Source organism: Haplochromis burtoni, unplaced genomic scaffold (assembly GCF_018398535.1).
Source record: "Haplochromis burtoni strain Fernald_Lab_line unplaced genomic scaffold, NCSU_Asbu1 Contig_17, whole genome shotgun sequence".
NCBI lineage: Eukaryota > Metazoa > Chordata > Actinopteri > Cichliformes > Cichlidae > Haplochromis > Haplochromis burtoni.
This window is the reverse complement of record NW_024582378.1, coordinates 2,637,303-2,655,442: the sequence shown is the minus strand read 5'-3', so window position 1 is coordinate 2,655,442 and position 18,140 is coordinate 2,637,303. Positions and strand designations below refer to the sequence as shown.

Here is an 18,140-nt window from a genome sequence, read left to right as displayed (position 1 = left end):
CTTTATCGGTGTGTGAAATTATTCCGTTTATCTACATTCAGGGTTTATAAATGCTAGGTTTACTGTATGCACATTCTACAGAAAAGGTTTGGCTTTAGCTTTAGTTTTCATTACACAACAATACAAACAGACTTGGACAAGTGGAAGAGGATGGATGGTGGGAATAATACAAACATTTGGGACTCAGTCACAAAGACATCCCAGTATCAATAAATACTGGGACTCAAGCCTCCTGTTGCTGGTTATGAAGACAAAAATTTAACATTAAAACAGTAATTTCTAGTGTATATCAGTTTATCTTTGGTTTAGTACATTGTATTATTTAAGGTTAGGCTTCATTTAAAAAAAAAAAAAAAATCCTTTCATATTTTTTCAGATAACTAAAATTTGTCTCGACATTTAGCTTTAGTTCAGTTTTACTAACTTATGATACTTTTGGTAAAGTAATTATTAATATAGTTATTTGGAAAATAATAATAAAAAAATAAAGTGCTTCTTTGTGCTTTCTTAACATGTTAGATTGCAAATTCAACTGCACTCTTCAATGAAGAGTGTAAGTGAATTATTAAGGCGTTAACATTAAGGTGTTGGAGGGTTTTGAATTTACTTAAAGGACAGTTTATTTTGAGACTTGGTATTTTTTGTATTTTTCAGTTTTTTTATTTGATTATTTTTCTATTATTTTATTTCTAAATGTTTTTCATAAGGTTTTTTTTATCTTATATTTTAAATTATTTTTAACTGTATTTCATTACTTTTTCATTTATTTTTATTTTTTATTTATTTTCTTTAGCTTATTTTTTAATTTTATTTATATTCCGGAACTTTTTAACTTATTCGTGTATATTCTTTCTTTGTTTTTTTAATGACCTTAATTTTTTATATAACGTGAAGTTTATTTTTTAATTTCAGTTTTATTTAAATTTATTTACGTGACTTTTTTATTCATTCACGCACTTCTTTTTTTTTTAAAATCACTACCTTTATTGTTGATTTTATTTGAATATATTTTATTGACTTGGCTGGAGGCTGGAGGCGTGGATGAGTCCGCTGCGTGGATTTCCCGGATGGAGCAGCGGCGCCATCTTTACGCCAGTGCTACCGGTGGCTCTTCGGTTCAGCGAAGCGACAGTGCTGTTGCTGATCCACCACCAGGAATCGCAGAGCAGCCGATAATCCTCCCTTTCCACTGGGACGCCACGAAAAGCCCCAGTATCCGAGCACCATGGCGGACAGAGAGAACTTAGTATACCAGGCTAAACTCGCCGAACAAGCGGAGAGATATGACGGTAAGGCTGCGGACAGATATCGGTGGTTGCAGACCGCCTGGCCCCTCTTTCCCCCTCTGTCTCCCTGCGCAGGGGGTTTGGAGACGCAGGTGAAGCAGTTCACATGGATTTGTTGGGTGAGACGAGACAAAATGGCGGAGGTTTCCCCAGCCGAATGAAACAATATACGTTTAAATGTAGTTTTCAGCTCATGAGGAAGGCGCAGCCAGCGTGCTGGAAAGCGTGTCCCGCGGTGTGCACTGCTGCCAGCGAACATTTGTGTTAGTTACGCGGTGCTAAGCGGTTCTTCTTAGTTAGCGAGCTATTTAAACGGCTAACTAGCTGGCTAGCCTTTCTTCAGCCCCGTCACGCCGAACTCCATTCAGAAAAACCACGACGAATGCCCATACCACTACAAACACGACCTGCAGCTCCGCTGACGCTGATCTTTCTGATCAATAACGAGTGGAAAAATCCCCAGAAAACGGCTCCAGTTATTGCTTACAAATCGGCCCCACAAAGGGTTTCAAGAGAAGCCCGTGTGGCAGTGAGTCTAATGGAAAACGTGCACGTAATTAAGCTCTTAAAATCACGTTTGAGGAATTTCTGTGCGGATCAACTTTTTTCTTCTTCTCTGAGGGGCTTCTCAATTTGCGCCGTAGCTGGCAAACTACAAGGTGTTTTTCAGCCTGGTCATTATAAGATGTTAGTCTTGTACCTAAACTGTAATCTTGATCAGAAGTCCAGATGAGCCAGTACCTGAAGAGTTTTAGTTTGCCTTTAGTGCCTTTCAGTAATCTCAAAAAATATATTGGTAAATGTACACAGTCATGAGGCAAGGAAATCTTATTAGTATTGCATGCCTTGCAGTTCCTTAGTTAAATTCCTCTTTCTAGAAACTGCATATTGCCATGCAACAAGTAAAATAAGCCAAAGCAGCCACCACAAACATGACACACTTCATTCTTCAATTAGAACAGTAATTTGCTCAGTTGTTTAAATAGAACTAATATTAAGCACAGAGGTGGTCTGTTTGTGCTGTTTTTGCCACCGTTTATAAATAAAGCTAACATTTGGTCTGTTGCTGCTAGTGTATAAACTCCATGTTGTGGCACAAATGAGTCAAGTTTTCAAGTGAAAACAGCTGTTAGCATTGAGTTATCCTCACCTGATTCCCTGCATAGACTGTATCAAAAAGATGTAAATATAGTGACATCACCCATTGGCATCTGAGGTCCTATTTTGAAGGCTTTCGCCATCGCGGTTTAAAAACGAATCGGATGTAACGAGGAGGGGGTGCTTCTTTACTGGCAAAGTAGCTCGATAATTGTTAGCCTTAACAATGAGCGTAATGATCTTTACAAGCCCTTGAGCCCATAAACTGAGCAGGAACGTACTTGCGGCGAATTTCTCATGAACATCAATAGTACCGGAAGTCTTTTTGTAGCTCAGCTGTCGCTGTCTGGTGGTGCAGATTTACTGCAGCAGACATTGCCTTTGTTTCCAATGTGGAAGCTACGTCCATGTTTAAAACCATGTCTGTTTCCTTGTTACTGTGTTTTGGCAGAGCTGCAAAGCAAGTCTCCTTTTAAATAAACTGACGGCAGGGCTCCTCAATTAGTTATTGTGGAGTCTTTCCACACTTTTGACGGAGCCGCTTCCAACAGGCTGTAAGTTAGCATTACCCAGCATGCCCTAGTTTACTCTTCAGATTATAGTGCCATGATGTTTGCCCTTTTTAAGAGTGCTAGCAGAGGATGTTTAATTCTTGCGTCATATGACTAAAACCGTGTGGAAGACAGATGCTCGGTTTGTCGCTCTGCATCGCTCCCGGTGGTCAGTATAGAAACCACAGCTGGCTCTTTGGCTGTTCTCCAGTTTATCAGTATTTGAAAGATTCGTGTCATGCGTGGAATTATGACCAGCATACCGCCCAGCCCTGGTGTAAAATGGCCTACCTCCTGCTGTGTGCAGGAGTTTATGCGTGAAAGCATCGCTGATGTGTTAAACTGTGCACTTTCCACACTCTCTGATCTCCGTTTGTCTGGTTCAGAGTGTGAAAACGAACCTCTTTCTCAACAAAAAGTCACATTTCCCAAGTTTGTCTGCAGCTGCTGGTATTAATTGCAGCCATTTGGTTCAGAGTGTCTGCCTCTTTTTTTTTTTTGTTGATGGGGCACAGAAATTTCCCTGCCGTCAATATAAATTTGCATTTCATCATGCATTTTATGGGTTAATCATTGTGCAAACAAACACGCCAGTGTCTGTGTTTGTGCTATTTTTAGGCTGGTCTGTCTTTCTGGGGTGCTGCTGCTTATAAAAAGCTTCCAGCTGAAGTAATTGAGGAAGAGAAACAAAGGCAAAAAGGAATAAAACATCACAGGAACAGGTTGCTGCAGTACAGGCAAAAGCAAGCTTTTCCTGCATGTAGCTGGAAAGTAACAATTTCAAACAAGCAGAAATCCGATAATGGCTAATGCATATTGGATTTGGCACTTACGCAGTGCTTTTCTACTATAATTAATGCTTCATAGAAGTATTTCTCCTATGCCTAAGTGCTTTTAACCTAACATTTCCACACTCTCACCCTCTGATGGTTGTATCAAGGGCAACTCGGGGTTCAATATATTGTCCCAAGAATACTTCAACATGCAGACTGGAAGAGTCACTCACCCAGTGCTGTTGAAATGTCGACAGCACCCCCTGCGCCTGGTGTTTGGAAATCAATGATTGGACAAGAGCCTTCCTCTCTTCTGATCCACTTTTCGGCTACTCTGGGGATCTCCAGGCCTCTTGTTGAACATGTTGGCACCTGCAGAATTCCTTTGGTAGAGGTCGTGGACGTAGCTTCTGGGTCACAAAGCCGAAGCAGAAATCTGCGTTCGTTTTGTGCTCAGTCACTCATTTGACAGCATACTGAATAAAAAATTAAATCAATTTTGTATATTTTTTAAATTTAGCACTATGGTAGAAACGGCTGAGAGCGGACCAGCGGGCATCCTTACATGATGGACTTTATGGGCTGTGTCGAGCCCATGTAGTTTTGGTTCACAACCAAAATCCTAGTTGGCGGTGGAGTTTCTCTTTTCTAGTCAGTTTGAAAATTGGGTGTAGAAGAAGTAGTAGCCAGAAATGCACTAGAGGAAACGACAATACTGAACTGCCGGGTTAATGCGAGCTGTGGTTTCTAAGGAGGTGCACAGCACGATGTGGCTTACACTTTCAGAAAGTTTGTGGTTATGATGTACCCACGGTGTAGATTCAAAGCAGATGTAGAACAGCCCTCATGTTAAATACATCTCCTATAAATTTCATTTTTTCCAAAGTTGAATACCTGAGCATTTAAGTAAATGAATAACAGTGTTACATAATTGAGATCACTGATAAAAAATTGAGTTTTTTAGTATTCAAACAGAGATGCATGTCACTTTTACTTACCTACATCTTTACTATAATAGGGAGTAGCTTTGTCTGCCACTGCACAGCTAAAAAAGGTCGTGAACGTCTATTGTGCTTGTGCAGATTCCTTTTAATGACTTGGTGTCCAAATACAGCCTGTGGAGGCTTCACTTGAAAAATGCTTTAAAAGCACGAGGAGCTCACTGATTCGCTCTAAGAGCAGGCCGAGGTGGAGCAGCATGTTGAGTCCTCCTGGTTTGTAAACCAGCTCATTGCTCCTGCTGACTGTATCTGATTATACGTCACAAACTGGATGATTGGCACTTGTATTTTCCCTCCAGCGCTGGGCTGGGCGACAAGGCAAGAAATTACATCCAAATTAGATGTTTTAATGTGGTGTGTGGCTTGTTTTAACCACTTTTTGTCCTTCATCCTGCCATCTTTGATGCTTCTTATGTAAGTTATTACATGCTAGAATAAAGGCATTTCTTTTTAAGTTGAAACAGATCCAGTTAATTTTCGGTGTTTGTGTTCTTGATTAAAGAGGCTCCCCGTTGCCTCATTTATTTGACTCCTCGGGGAAGAAGCTCGTTGTGCTGATGAATTACTCCTGAGATAAGTGCCAATCGTTTTGTTTTGCTGCCATGAATCAAACATGAGATGTTTTAAAGTACTGAAGATGATTTGGCTCAGCCCTCTGGTTTAATGTTCTGGCTCAGTTTCCATCGCCTCCCCGAAGGTGTCCACGATGGTAAATGTCTACATTAGAGGAGTTTATAATTGGTCAGCATCCCGGGCGCTCCATTAATAAATCACTGAAGATGACAGAAACCTTTCAGGACTGAGCTAATGGCATGAAGATGTGCTTGTTTTTAATTTAAAAACAATGAATGTTAATAACGGTAATGAAGACTCAGTGCTGAATATTAAAGCAGAAATATTTTCACATTTACCTTTTTTGTTGTTTAACCCAGCAGAAAATTTCTCTTTATAATTCCAATCAGATGTAATGAAATTGATGCAAATTTCCTATTTTTGATCTTGAAATCTGCTAGAGTAGCTTTGCATGATTCACAATTGAAAGTGATCATTATTTATTTTAAATATGCCCACTGCCTGAACCAAGCCATCTTGGCTCCTCTCCCTTTTCGCACTTTTTTTTCTTATTGGCTACCTCTTGCAAACAGAAGGTCTGAACACTAGGAAGTTACTGCTTCTGTGGTCCTTTTTTAAAAAGTAAATTTAATACTTCAGCTCAAATATTGGAGTATTAGCTCCTTCAGCAACCCCTCCTTTAAACCTCCTTAATTCTCCTAGAGTGGCTTTGCATGATTCGCATTTCAAAATAATCTTTATTTGTGTTAAATTAGGCCTCAGTGGAGCCTCTTGACTGTCTAAAAGAGGGGTGGGGGAACTTCAGACCTCAAGGGCCGGTGTCCTGCAGGTTTTAGATCTCGTCCTGGGTCAACACACCTGAATCAAATGATTAGTTCATTACCAGGCCTCTGGAGAACTTCGAGACATGTTGAGGAGGTAATTTAGCCATTTAAATCAGCTGTGATTGGATCAAGGTCACATCTAAAACCTGCAGGACACCGGCCCTTGAGGCCTGGAGTTCCCCACCCCTGGTCTAAAACCAGAGGGCTCCCCTATCCCCACCCTTCAGAAAGCATTTTTCTGATTGGATCCCCTCTCCTATATGGGTGAAGCTTAAAACAGCCTGAAACTGAGTTTAAAGCTTTAAAAGGAAAATCATGGTAGTTCCAACATTGCTCCCCTCGTCCTGTGGATAATTCACCCGACATTCAGCCGTTTGTTTCTATTTTGCTTCTTTCAGAAATGGTGGAGTCGATGAAGAACGTGGCGAGTATGGACGTGGAGCTGACGGTGGAGGAGAGGAACCTTCTCTCTGTAGCGTACAAGAACGTTATCGGAGCCAGGAGAGCCTCCTGGAGGATAATCAGCAGCCTCGAACAGAAAGAAGAAAACAAAGGAGGCGAAGACAAACTAAAGATGATCCGAGAATACAGGAAAACGGTCAGACGCAGTTTAAACCCACATCTGATGCTGTCCTTGTTTTTCATTCTGATTCTGCTCTTACCACACGTGATTGTATTTTTTTCTTCTTGCCACTACTTCACAGAGTGATTAAAAAAAACAAACCCTCAGGACTGAGGTAGCTCTGGTTAGACATTAGTACCTGCACAGTTATTTCATGGAGATGAGAGCTCTCCTCCAGGAAATGGTTTCACAGCCCAAAATGATGAGTCGGGTGGCAGCCACGAAATAACTCTAAATTGCATTTTTTCCCCAATTATGCTCCAGAGAAACTCCCAGTAACAGCAGAATTCAGAGAACGCCCACTGTGGGACTAACTGCATGCTGACTCTGGAGTTAAATCCCCTAAGCTCTATGCTACAGCTGCAAAACTTGATTATTTTATTAATAAAGTATTCTATCGTATCCATCCAGTAATCCTATGAGAAATACTTTTCTTAATAATCATAATAAATATTCAAGAGATAAAAAAAACAAACAGGTCTTTCAAAATGAACTTGCATATTTTAAATATCAGTCAAATAAAAAGCTCAGCTCATTCCTTTTAAATAATCACCAGCACAGTAAAGTCAAATAGACCTACAACCTACACTAAGACATAAAGTTAACCAGCCTTTACTCTTCTTTCTTACATTAGCATGAGGCAAAAAAAAAATTCAGTTTCATTTCCTGGATGAGGTCAATTTGGGATGTGGGGTGTGTGTGCTTAAATGTACTAGTGAGTAAGAATATGGGCTTGTAAGCCTGTAGAAAATAAAGAACGACGTATAGAAAAGTGAGCATATCAGCACTCTCAGAACTGAAGTTTCCTGCTGCAGACGTTCTGATGGTGTAGATGTTAATAGTAATTCAGTGTCCATGTTAACGGCTACAGGTCAGCGGCTCAGTTTTACTGCCGTGCAAAAAAAAAAAAAGACTTAGAAAACTACTTTCAAATATTAATACAGTTTATTTAATTAATATATTTTGTGTTGATTCGAATCTAACTCTGAAGCCTTGAATTGCAGGTCTATTTTTAGTCGTAAATGTGGGTGAAGCGCTTGCGCTTACATGGTGACAGCTGAGCGCTACCGAGTTGTGGATTAAACGAAGCATTGAAGCAAATGCATTATATTTAGGTTTTTTAGAATTATGTTATTCAACTTTCTCTGGTCTCCACTATATTTATCATCATTTTATACAAAAAGCTTTTTTCACCTTTTTGTTTTGTTTGCTGTTTTGTTAATGGACATCAAAATGAGCTTCATAGATGTCAAATATTCATTTGTTAAAATGTGTCTCATAACCTAAAAATAAAAAAGATAAAGGAGAGAGGTCTGTCGTAAGTAGCCATCATATTACTATATAATGAAGGCTTTTATTGTGAAAAGCCAGGAAGAAGCCCTGTTTGCTTAAGTGGAGACCAGACCAGGTCCCTGGTCCAGGTAATAAGTTAGCCATCAATGGGAAGCATTTCTTTATTTCTTTGTGGCATTGTTTACTGCTTATTTGTTACTATGGAAAAGGCACAACAAGTTGGAAAAAGTTTTTATAGCATTAGCTAGCACAAGAGTGGCTGTCAAACACTGTCAGGTTAGTGCTGTCTAATTGAACACGCCAATATCTGCAAAGGTCTCAAAGCACACAGAGTGAGTAGGAACATGGTGTACTAACAGAAGCATCTGTGTTTTGTTCTGCAGGTTGAGAAAGAGCTGAAATCAATCTGCAATGACATTCTGGATGTACTGGACAAGCATCTCATCTTAGCTGCTACCACGGGAGAATCTAAGGTTTTCTACTATAAAATGTAGGTATCCAGTTCATATCTGAAATTGTACTAACAAAATGAGGAAAGTGGTGTGGTCGCCCAGATTATTACAAATTATGGGACATTCTGAGTTTTTTAATGTATGTTTGTTGTTGCAGAATCGATTGTTAAATAAGCAAATGTTAATTTCGGGTTGTTTGGCTATTTAACAAAAACATTTGCTAACACATTTTCTCTCATTTTGTTAAGATACTGTTGGGTTGTGATGCCTTGCATAACTAGACTAAACTTTTAATCACAAATGATAGTCTGATATTTATTACTTAGTATTTTTCTCTGTTTCTGTGGCCTTATTTAGAGGAGCACAGCCCTGTCCCATTTAGAATAAACCATTAAAGGTTGAGGTGAAGCTGAAGTCTGGAGGCTGTGGGGTAAAAATCATGCACTGTGCAGAAACTGGCCTGTCAGAAAAATTGGATGCATTTTTAAGCTCCATCTCCCACGATGAAATGGTACACGGTACCTCTCTTAAATTTAAAAAGTAGATGCTTGAAGGAAAATCACAAACTTGGGAGTAAACGAAGCTTGTTTCAGGAGTGTTTTGCTTACTCTCTTTAGTTGCCCTCTAAAAGATGCTTCTCTGATTAGAATTGTGCCCTAGTTAAGGGGATTAGGCGCCGGTCTAACTGTACTTATATGATCCTAATGTGGTCTTTGTTCATTTTTATTAAAAAAAATCTTTTTCCATGATAAGTATTAACCAATACCCCTGATTTATTTTGAACAGTTAAAAGTGGCTTTACCCTTCAGATTGCCCATATGTTCTTCATGGCCTTTGTGTTTGCCCCACTCAGGAAGGGAGATTACCACAGGTACCTGGCAGAGTTTGCCACAGGCAACGACAGGAAGGAGGCAGCCGAGAACAGTTTGGTAGCGTACAAAGCTGCGAGCGACATCGCCATGATCGAACTCCCATCAACGCACCCCATCCGTCTGGGACTGGCCCTTAACTTTTCTGTTTTCTATTATGAAATCCTCAACTCGCCGGACCGTGCTTGCAGGTGAGTGCACGAGATAGTTGTTTTTGATGTGTGTGTGTGTGTGTGTGTGTGGGGGGTGCACGAAAACAACAAAACAAGTTTGACGTCTACAAGCAGGACTTCCTGTGGCGTCTTTGATGGGGCTACGGGGGTTTTACATCACGTGAGGCTTCAAGATTGTTAGTGAACTGAAAGGAAACTACAAACTAAAAAAAAAAGGTGTGAAAGTAAAAGCAGTTTGTGGATGTCATCTTATGCTTTTTAATGGAATGATTTATAGAAGGAAATTAAAATGTAAGTCAATTTTGTGCTGTTCAGTAGTTTATTTATTTCTTACTTTTGTGGTAGGCTGAAAAAAGAAGACTTGGATAATATAAGCAGCTTGGACTCTCGGTCTCTCATTATTGCCTTTCATTACTCATTACAAAGAGGAGCATCGTTTAGGAGTTGAGCCATCCAGGGGTGCCAGATGAAATGATTCGTGAACTGGCTATTCAACCACATTGACTTTATTTTGACTCGTCTCACAGCGTAGCTTATCGGCAAAGGACTACAGTTTTCCAGTTTGAAAAAAAGATCACACTGGCACCAGCCGGACATTTGTTTGGGTATCTCACCAGGCTGCTTCCTGGATATCTTCCAGGTTGGACATGGGAAGAGCCTCCAGGGAACATTTGGGAGTATATCTAGATAAGTTGGAGAAGGTGAGCAGGGTTTAGCTTGCTGCACTTGCAACCTGGACCCAGATAAGGAGCAGAAAATGAATAGATGGCACACATAAATATCCAGAATGGTCCATGGATTAAGAAAAATAATTACATTTTGGACACCAGATGTGATGGATGAATGGTGGATCCGACTGTCACACTTCCACATTTGCTTCACTTTTGATATGTCTGTGCTTCCACTGTGTGAAGTGAATCCTCAGCTCCTCTGTGTTGGTTCGTATCTTCTCTGCTGACAGGTTGGCGAAGGAAGCATTTGACAATGCCATTGCAGAACTGGATACCCTGAGTGAGGAAAGCTATAAGGACTCTACGCTTATCATGCAGTTGCTACGTGACAACTTGACACTATGGACCTCAGATGTGCAGGGAGATGGTGAGAGAACCATGACTTTACTGTTCAGGCTTAGTATTTCTGCTTTCTTTGTTTGCCCCTTTTTTATTTCTGCCTCTTTTATGGTCAAAAATCTAGCAAACAGGTTTCGTCCGGCCTTTCCTCTGAGTTCTGTGGTTTCTACACTGCTCCAAAAAATTACTGGATAACTATATTGATATGGGCATGGTAATGTGTTAGGATGCTACATCATTTGACAGAAATGAAAGCTTTTAACATACAGAGAGCTAAATTCAAAGATGGCAGGCTAGTACATTCTGCCAGAATTTCACTGCAGTAACGCAAAAATGGTATTATGGTAGTTTTTATTGCACCCACGTACTTGCATGCATGCCTGACAACCTCGGGGCATTCTCCTTAAGAGATGGTGTCCACTGGGATCTCCCAGATCTGGACCAGGGCATCACTGAGTTCCTGGGCGGTCTGAGGTCTGGCAGCATTGGAAGGACCAAAACAAAATTGTTGTTCTATTGGCGGATGCTGGGGCCAATCAGTGGTGTAAAGAGCCTGCTTGCATACTCTCACTACATGAGGCCGGGCATCATCATGCACCAGGAGGAACCAGGACCCACTGTACCAGCGTAGGGTCTGACAAACCTTCAGGCAATAGCACGTATTGATGTACCATCCTGGAGGAGTTGGACTACCTGTGCAACCTCTGTAAGATCTAGGTATCAGTTCATGCTACCAGTAGTGAGAGTGACCCTATCCAAACATAAAACTAGAGAAAAATCAGCCAGAGAAGATGAGAATTTTAAAGGCGGAGGCGTCTGGTATTTTTTCCCTTAACCACCCCCTCTGCTTCTTAACTGACTAGATCAGTATCCCCCAAGTTTAGCTGACTTGGTGCTAAACTCTGATTTAAAAAGTGTTTAATTTTTTTGAGCAGTGTATAAAATCACTCCCTCCTTTCAGGGTCGATACTCACGAAATCTTTTAACTTCTCTCCCCTGTAGATTCTTAAGGACAGCCCTCCTCCTTCTCTCTTCTCTGTTTTTAAAGGTCTATTTTGTAAGTCATTCCTCTTGTCTTGGGCTTTTTTTCCACCTCAAGCCGTTAGTCTTGCCTCACCACCCTAACATCCCTCACTAACTTACTCACAGCACCAAGTCCAGTGATTTTAGGGGTACAGAGCGGTAATTTGTCGCATTGTGTTGCTAACCTCTTCCACTTTTTTCAGCACTATGTTTGATTGTCTTCAGGGTGTCCGCAAGTCAAAAAAAACTTAGATAAAAGGCTGAAATACCTCCTAGTAAACAGCTGACGTCCCGAATCTGCTTCTTGGCCTAGTCAGATTTTAAGTATAATTATTTGTCAAATGAAGTAAAACACATTCACATCGGAGTTGTAACAATTTAAACTACTTTAAATGGCAGTTTTGTGTTTTTAACCTTTCATAAAGTAATATTTAGGTGCTTAATAATATTACAAAAGTATATCCAGACTGTCTTTGAGACCAGTTTGACACATCAGGGGTGGCTCTAGCTCAGGAGGTAGCTGGTCAACTACTAAAACGCTTTGAATAGCACTGTATAAGAACCAGACCATTTGCTTTAAATGTCTTAATGAGAAAGCTGAAGCGTCACTATGCCAAGGTTTTAAGTATCACAGTGAGGTGCAGTTACACAAAGGAACTAAATCTAGCTATAAAATGTAGCTTATTTGTCCCTTTGCTCAATATTTTAATTCTTATCCTCTACAGGAATGGCTTTGCATGGTTACGCAACTTTGTGGTTTGAAACAAGCCACCTTTATTCTGATTGGTTGCCCCTCTCAAACTCTCAATGGCATCATGCAGAGCCAAGAGTAGAAAAAACTTCGGGAAACAGTGTTTAGAGCAGTCTGAAACCTGAGCCTTGTGCATGTGCTCCCCTCATCATGTGAGCCATGTTTAATATGAGCCTCCACCACTGTGACTTTGCATAATTGATAGAAAATATTGGAAAAGTGTAACAGGTCCCCTTCAAAATTATTGTTATTGGACGATTATCTCCATGATCAGTTATTCTAAGTGAACCAGGCGACTTCAGTTTTTATAATGTTAATTTTCCAGCTTTTAAGCTTTGCACCCTAAATGCTGGTGTCAGTCTCACAGTTGTGGGCTTGTGAATCTGAAATGTAGAAACACAACCCACCTTCCTCCTGTGACCATACAAATGACTCCATCTTCTAATTTAACCATAAGGATTTGCGGACACTCTGCTTCTTCACAAATGCACGTCGGTGTGACTGAATTCTGCACACTGGGGCATCACAGCAGATCACATGTGTGTGGGTCGGTGCTTGGAAACCTGTGAACGCAGCCTCGCGGAAGTGTGACATAACGGAGGAACTGCAGTGGCAGCATGTGAGGCTGCTGCTCCGTGTCCTGCAGTGCTCTCACATCACAGTTAGCCGCGGTGCTAATGAGCACCGTTACGCTTTCTATTTTAATCATGACAGATTCTCAGGCCTTTGTTATTTGTGCCTCTCAATGCTTCATTACACGGATGGCTGTGCGGTCTCTATGGTAACCTTTCTAAGCAACCAGTTGCACAGGTTCACAAAGCATTTCGCCCTTGTTAGTAAGTCTGCACACAGCTCCTCCTTACTGGCCTGCACGTTGACGGTCACTGGTGAAAGTTGCAGTTTGTATGTAAATGTTTGGGTTATTTTTAGCATCTGAGCGTCTCCCACTTATTACAATGATGGTCGTTTAAACTTAAATCAGTTTAATCAGGGACATAAGTATTTAAAATTAGATAAATTTATCACATTACAGCTGCAGACAGATTACACATGTTGCCTTATTTAAATGCATGGCTGGCTTTGTTGGACTGTATCTAAAAGATGTCTGTAGTCTCTGGGTCTATGCATAAGTGCCTCAAAGCTGCATTCTTTCTAATAGCCACCAGAGGGGGCAGTGGCAAACTACTTCACCATTAGAAACTGACCTTTACAATGTTTAGAACACAGGCGTCGAACTCCAGGCCTCGAGGGCTGGTGTCCTGCAGGTTTTAGATGTCCTTGATCCAACACAGCTGATCTAAATGGCTAAATCACCTCCTCAAGATATCTTGAAGTTCTCCAGAGGCCTGGTAATGAACTAATCATTGTATTCACATGTGTTGACCCAGGGTGTTACCTGCAGGACACCGGCCCTCAAGGCCTGGAGTTTGACACCGCTGGTTTAGAAGAACACAAACATTATGTCAGAAAAATACGTTTGTGCGATTCTTTAAAATATACTCCTCCTAAAGAGGAAAACTCCTGTAAAGGCATATGCACAAAGTTCAGCCACAGATATTCCTGTTTCCAGCTTTCAGTCAGAAAACGACAAATAGCAGCTGGTTATAAACTAACATTATACCGACTAATGTTTTGCTTAAGTATCCTAAAAATCACACTTTCAAACTGATAAATAATTAAAGGAAATCCTCAGGTTTTACGAGAGTTTAATCACATACTGGTCGAGTTTGACAAGATTTAAAAAAACAAAAACAAAAAACCTTTAGAAACAGCTGCAGCTCTTACCAAGAGGAATAATTCATCACCTCAGATTTAGCTTCACTGACTCATCGACTCGTTTCGGACTCGTTACACAAAGATTGATGGCATCCTCCACAGCAAATGTATGTGGATAATTCACACTGGGCATGTTGACAGCTGAGGTAAACAGCAGGCTGACAGCTTACACTCACTGCAGATGACCAGGGGATATATTGGAAAATATTACACAAAACACCCGTGGGAGCGTTTTTTTTTTTTGTTTATCCCCATTCCTGGTTTGCTGATATTATTTAAATATTTTAAAGTGTGTACAAAAATGTTTTCATACACAAACATGCCAGCCACCTGCAGGTGTTTTTATTCTATGAAGCTCGAGCTGTTGGGTCTTGAACCCCTGCTGTTTTCAACACCTCTTAATTTCATTAACCTCAAACGCTTCATTCAATGTGACAGTAAGCTACTGACAGCAAAGAGCGGTAAAAATGGGTTACTTCACAGGTGAGATCATACCTGTGTGCTGTTGAAACACTGTCACAGAACAGCAGCTGGCCAGTCTGCTTGCCCCACAGGACACAGGTTATGTCAAACCCTGTTTAATCTTCTTAATTTCACTCCATTTGGACCATAAAGGGCTTTTAAATTAGTGCCGTCATCGTACTTACTGCTCTTTATACAGCTGTTACGTACTTTTATGTGAGTATTTGATCATTTTCTGATTTACAGGCAGTTTTCCAACCATGGATGAAGCCTAAAAATTCAATATTTTAAGGTCCAGGCTAAATCCGTGACTGGCAAACCGTCCCGTAGTTTGGATATCCATGCTTCACTTCATGCTGCTCGTCACCGGTGATGCTGTTGAAATGTCTTTAAGTGTATAGCAGCAGCCCAGTGACTGTTGGTGCTTTTTGTCTCCATCTCAGGTGAAGAACAGAACAAAGAAGCACTGCAAGATGCGGAGGACGAGGCCCAGTGAGACCGAACAACACAAGACAAGCTCTCCTCCTCTTCCTCCTCCTCCTCCTCTCTTAACTCCCTCCTCCCAGCACTGTCTCCTGTCCCCAGCCACAGTGTTCAGCTGGGTTTACTCTGCAGCCCACTCCTACTCTACAATCCCCTCCATTTCCACCCTCCTGCCCCACCTTTTTCTCCTCGTATGCACGCCATCTCCCTCGTTTTTCCCACCCTGGGGGTTTTCACTTAGTTTTATTACTTTTTCTTTTTTTTGCACGCCTGTACCCCCTTTAAGGTTCACGTCCTCTTGCACAGTTTTTATTTTGCTTTATTTTGCTGTTATCATCTGTTGCCAAGTACGCTTGCCTGTATTTGTAACACGTGCAAGAGTTTATTTAAAGACGATACTTTGCTGTTTTCCGGTGTATGTGCGCGCGTGTGTTGATGATCAGTATCTTGTCCGTGCTTCGTCAGTTGTCACATTGAGGAAACACAGCAGTGATGGGAGGTTTAAAAGGGATGTGTTAAAGCTTTTTGGAAGAACTAAGTGCCCTCGTTACATTTTCTTTTTTGTGGTTACTACACCTGCTTCTTCAACACATGTTCATTTTCTTTCTTTCTTTTTTTGTTAAATTACGAAACGTCCCCCACCTCCGAGCATCGCTCTGACCTCTCTCCTTGTCCACTCTTTGGACCAAGTTTTGTGCTGCGAGGCTGTAGCGCTTTCGCTAATGGCAGATAGTTAGGTAATGGCTTTTTAACAGACAAAATGTGCATCAGTGTGAGCGTGGGAGGGGATTGCTCAACACTCTTTGATTGTAACGTAATGCAGTTTTGCATTGGCACTATATAAAAACAGTTTGGGAAATAGAGGCCTGCTGTATCTTTACTCCCCTGACTCTTTCAGGTTTTCTTCTGTCCCTTCCCTCTCCTCATCCTCCTCTTCTTCCTACTCCTTCTGTTCAGTATGTGTAAAGTGAATCTGATTTGTACTACTGGATATTCTCACCGGAGCCACAAGTACCATCTGTATTCTTACTGAAACACAGCATGGAATTAACATTAAACTTCAAATTGAAAATCATGTCTCTTTTTTTTATTTATTTCAGTTTAAAATCCATGAAATTCGGAAAAGAAATTGTCGTTGTGTTGATCAGAGGGTATCTGACCTGCAGCGTGAGAGGATATTCTTGGATCACAGTCATGGGGGCGCTGTAGGACCGACACATGGCTTTAACCTACAGTTAGGACTGTAAGCTTTCAGACAATGACACACTTATTTGTAGTTTTGTGTCTGTGCATCACAGTGGATTTAAACAGCGAGTGATTACAGTTCAGACTTTCATCAGGAATTAAAAGCCATGTTTAAACACACAATTCTTGAGATATTGTATTAAAGTGCAATTTCAACAGCAAGTCTCAGTTTGCTCAGTTCTAGCCAGTAAAGAATCTGTCTAAGAAACAGTTCAGGTAGCTCGTTACCCAGACGGTCCTGGAACTATAGAGCAAATGGTTTTTAATTCACACAAAGGTTCTTTTTTTTGTTTTGTTTTTTAAAGTTGGTCCAAAAATTATAGTTGGTCATGAGAAGTCAGTAACTTTTGTCATTTGATGGTTAATTTGGTGTAGCATGAATGGCTGTGAGTGAGGAAAGCTGTAAAACCTGCAGTTAAAGGGTCAAATCCAGCCCACAGAGTCTGTGCCGGGCCAGTTCTGGGTCCCCCGGCCTTGTGTTTAACACCCATGTAATAAACCATCAGCCGACAGCCAGTTAAATAGCCAGCTGGGTCTCGTTTCATTATTTCATGGCAAATTAAGCATGCATTATTGTTTCCTGGCAACACATGCCTAAACATGTCAGCCTCCAACAAAGCACAGCACTGAAACTGTTGCTGCTGTGGAAACGACAAACGTGTTTCACCGATTCAGGAACAAGTGGAACCTAGTAGATGCTTTTCATAAAGGTTTCAATTTTTTGGTCATTTGTCATCACATAATTCCTGTAATATTACATTTTAAATTCCTAATGTTCCTAATATTTCAAAAGTTCATACTGAGAAAATCAGAGATAATATTTTATCCCAAATTTATGATGGTTTTTACGGAAACTCTCCACTCAATGGGAGTTGGATGAAAATGTGTTCTTTGTCATATTCAAGTTTTAATATCTGTGAATCCAGTCCACCTAATTTGGACAGTTTTAAAGAATATTATGAATATTGTATATATTATGTATGTGTTATGGAAGAAAAGCTAGGAAAATATCCAAAAACCACAAAGGACCTGGAATTTTGCCCAGTTTCTTTTAAGTGTATATTATTCCTGGTGTTTTCCGCCCCATAAATCTGAGGTGGCGTGAAACTGACATGGAACGACGCCTCAGTCCTGGTGATGTTACTTTGCTGGGCATCTATACTCACACTTATTTTGATGGGCTATTGAGCCTGATAAAATAATGAGTGTCAGCTGATAGCAACATTATACATTTTGATTACAGAAATATTAATTGCAGGTAAGTAAGGATTTCCCACACTGACTTCAGCTGTCATACATGGAGTGAAATAACATTTTTAATCAGCAGAGGGCAGTGATGGGAATCTCTAACATCTCACTTTGATTCAGCATCTGTATCCTCACTTTTTTACCTTCACCTTTAATAAAAAGTGGATTTTGTCAGGTCAAAACAAGCATAAAGCAAAAGACATCTTTGTTTGGACCTACAACAGACACCAGGCTCATGTGCGGTGTAGTTTCAACCTTTCCCTGATGTAATGCCTGGTCTTTATAGTCATGCTGTATTAAAATATGAGGCTTACATATGAGTTAAGTTACAGAATACGCATTTAAGAAAAGGTCTTCTCCAGTGAATCATAAAACAGATCAAACATCCAGAGTTACCCGTGGATTTTTCGGCTGTTGTTTTGTTGTTGAAATTATGAATTATTTCATGTTACTAATGCTCAAAAGTTATACAAAAAAAGCTGTACAAAAACTAGATTTTGGCTTAAGATCAGTATCCAGTCAATATCTCCCTGTGACAGTTAACCTTAACACCGTGTTTCAATTCAG

General features: G+C 40.5%; 1 protein-coding gene across 2 annotated transcripts; it reads left to right on the top strand.

Moving 5' to 3' along the window:
- The first annotated feature begins 1,058 nt into the window (after positions 1-1,058).
- LOC102293816 (14-3-3 protein epsilon) lies at positions 1,059-16,152 on the top strand. 2 transcript variants are annotated; one of them, XM_005916065.3, is made up of 7 exons: positions 1,059-1,289; positions 6,505-6,704; positions 8,405-8,511; positions 9,327-9,533; positions 10,477-10,613; positions 11,588-11,642; positions 15,041-16,152. In XM_005916065.3, the coding sequence occupies exons 1-6, from the start codon at positions 1,226-1,228 to the stop codon at positions 11,593-11,595; spliced, it is 723 nt and encodes a 240-aa protein (XP_005916127.1). In that variant the 5' UTR covers positions 1,059-1,225; the 3' UTR covers positions 11,596-11,642; positions 15,041-16,152. The 2 variants fall into 2 exon arrangements, with proteins under 2 accessions (XP_005916127.1, XP_005916126.1); XM_005916064.3 differs by lacking the exon at positions 11,588-11,642 and having other exon boundaries at positions 1,060-1,289.
- The last annotated feature ends 1,988 nt before the right edge of the window (positions 16,153-18,140 follow it).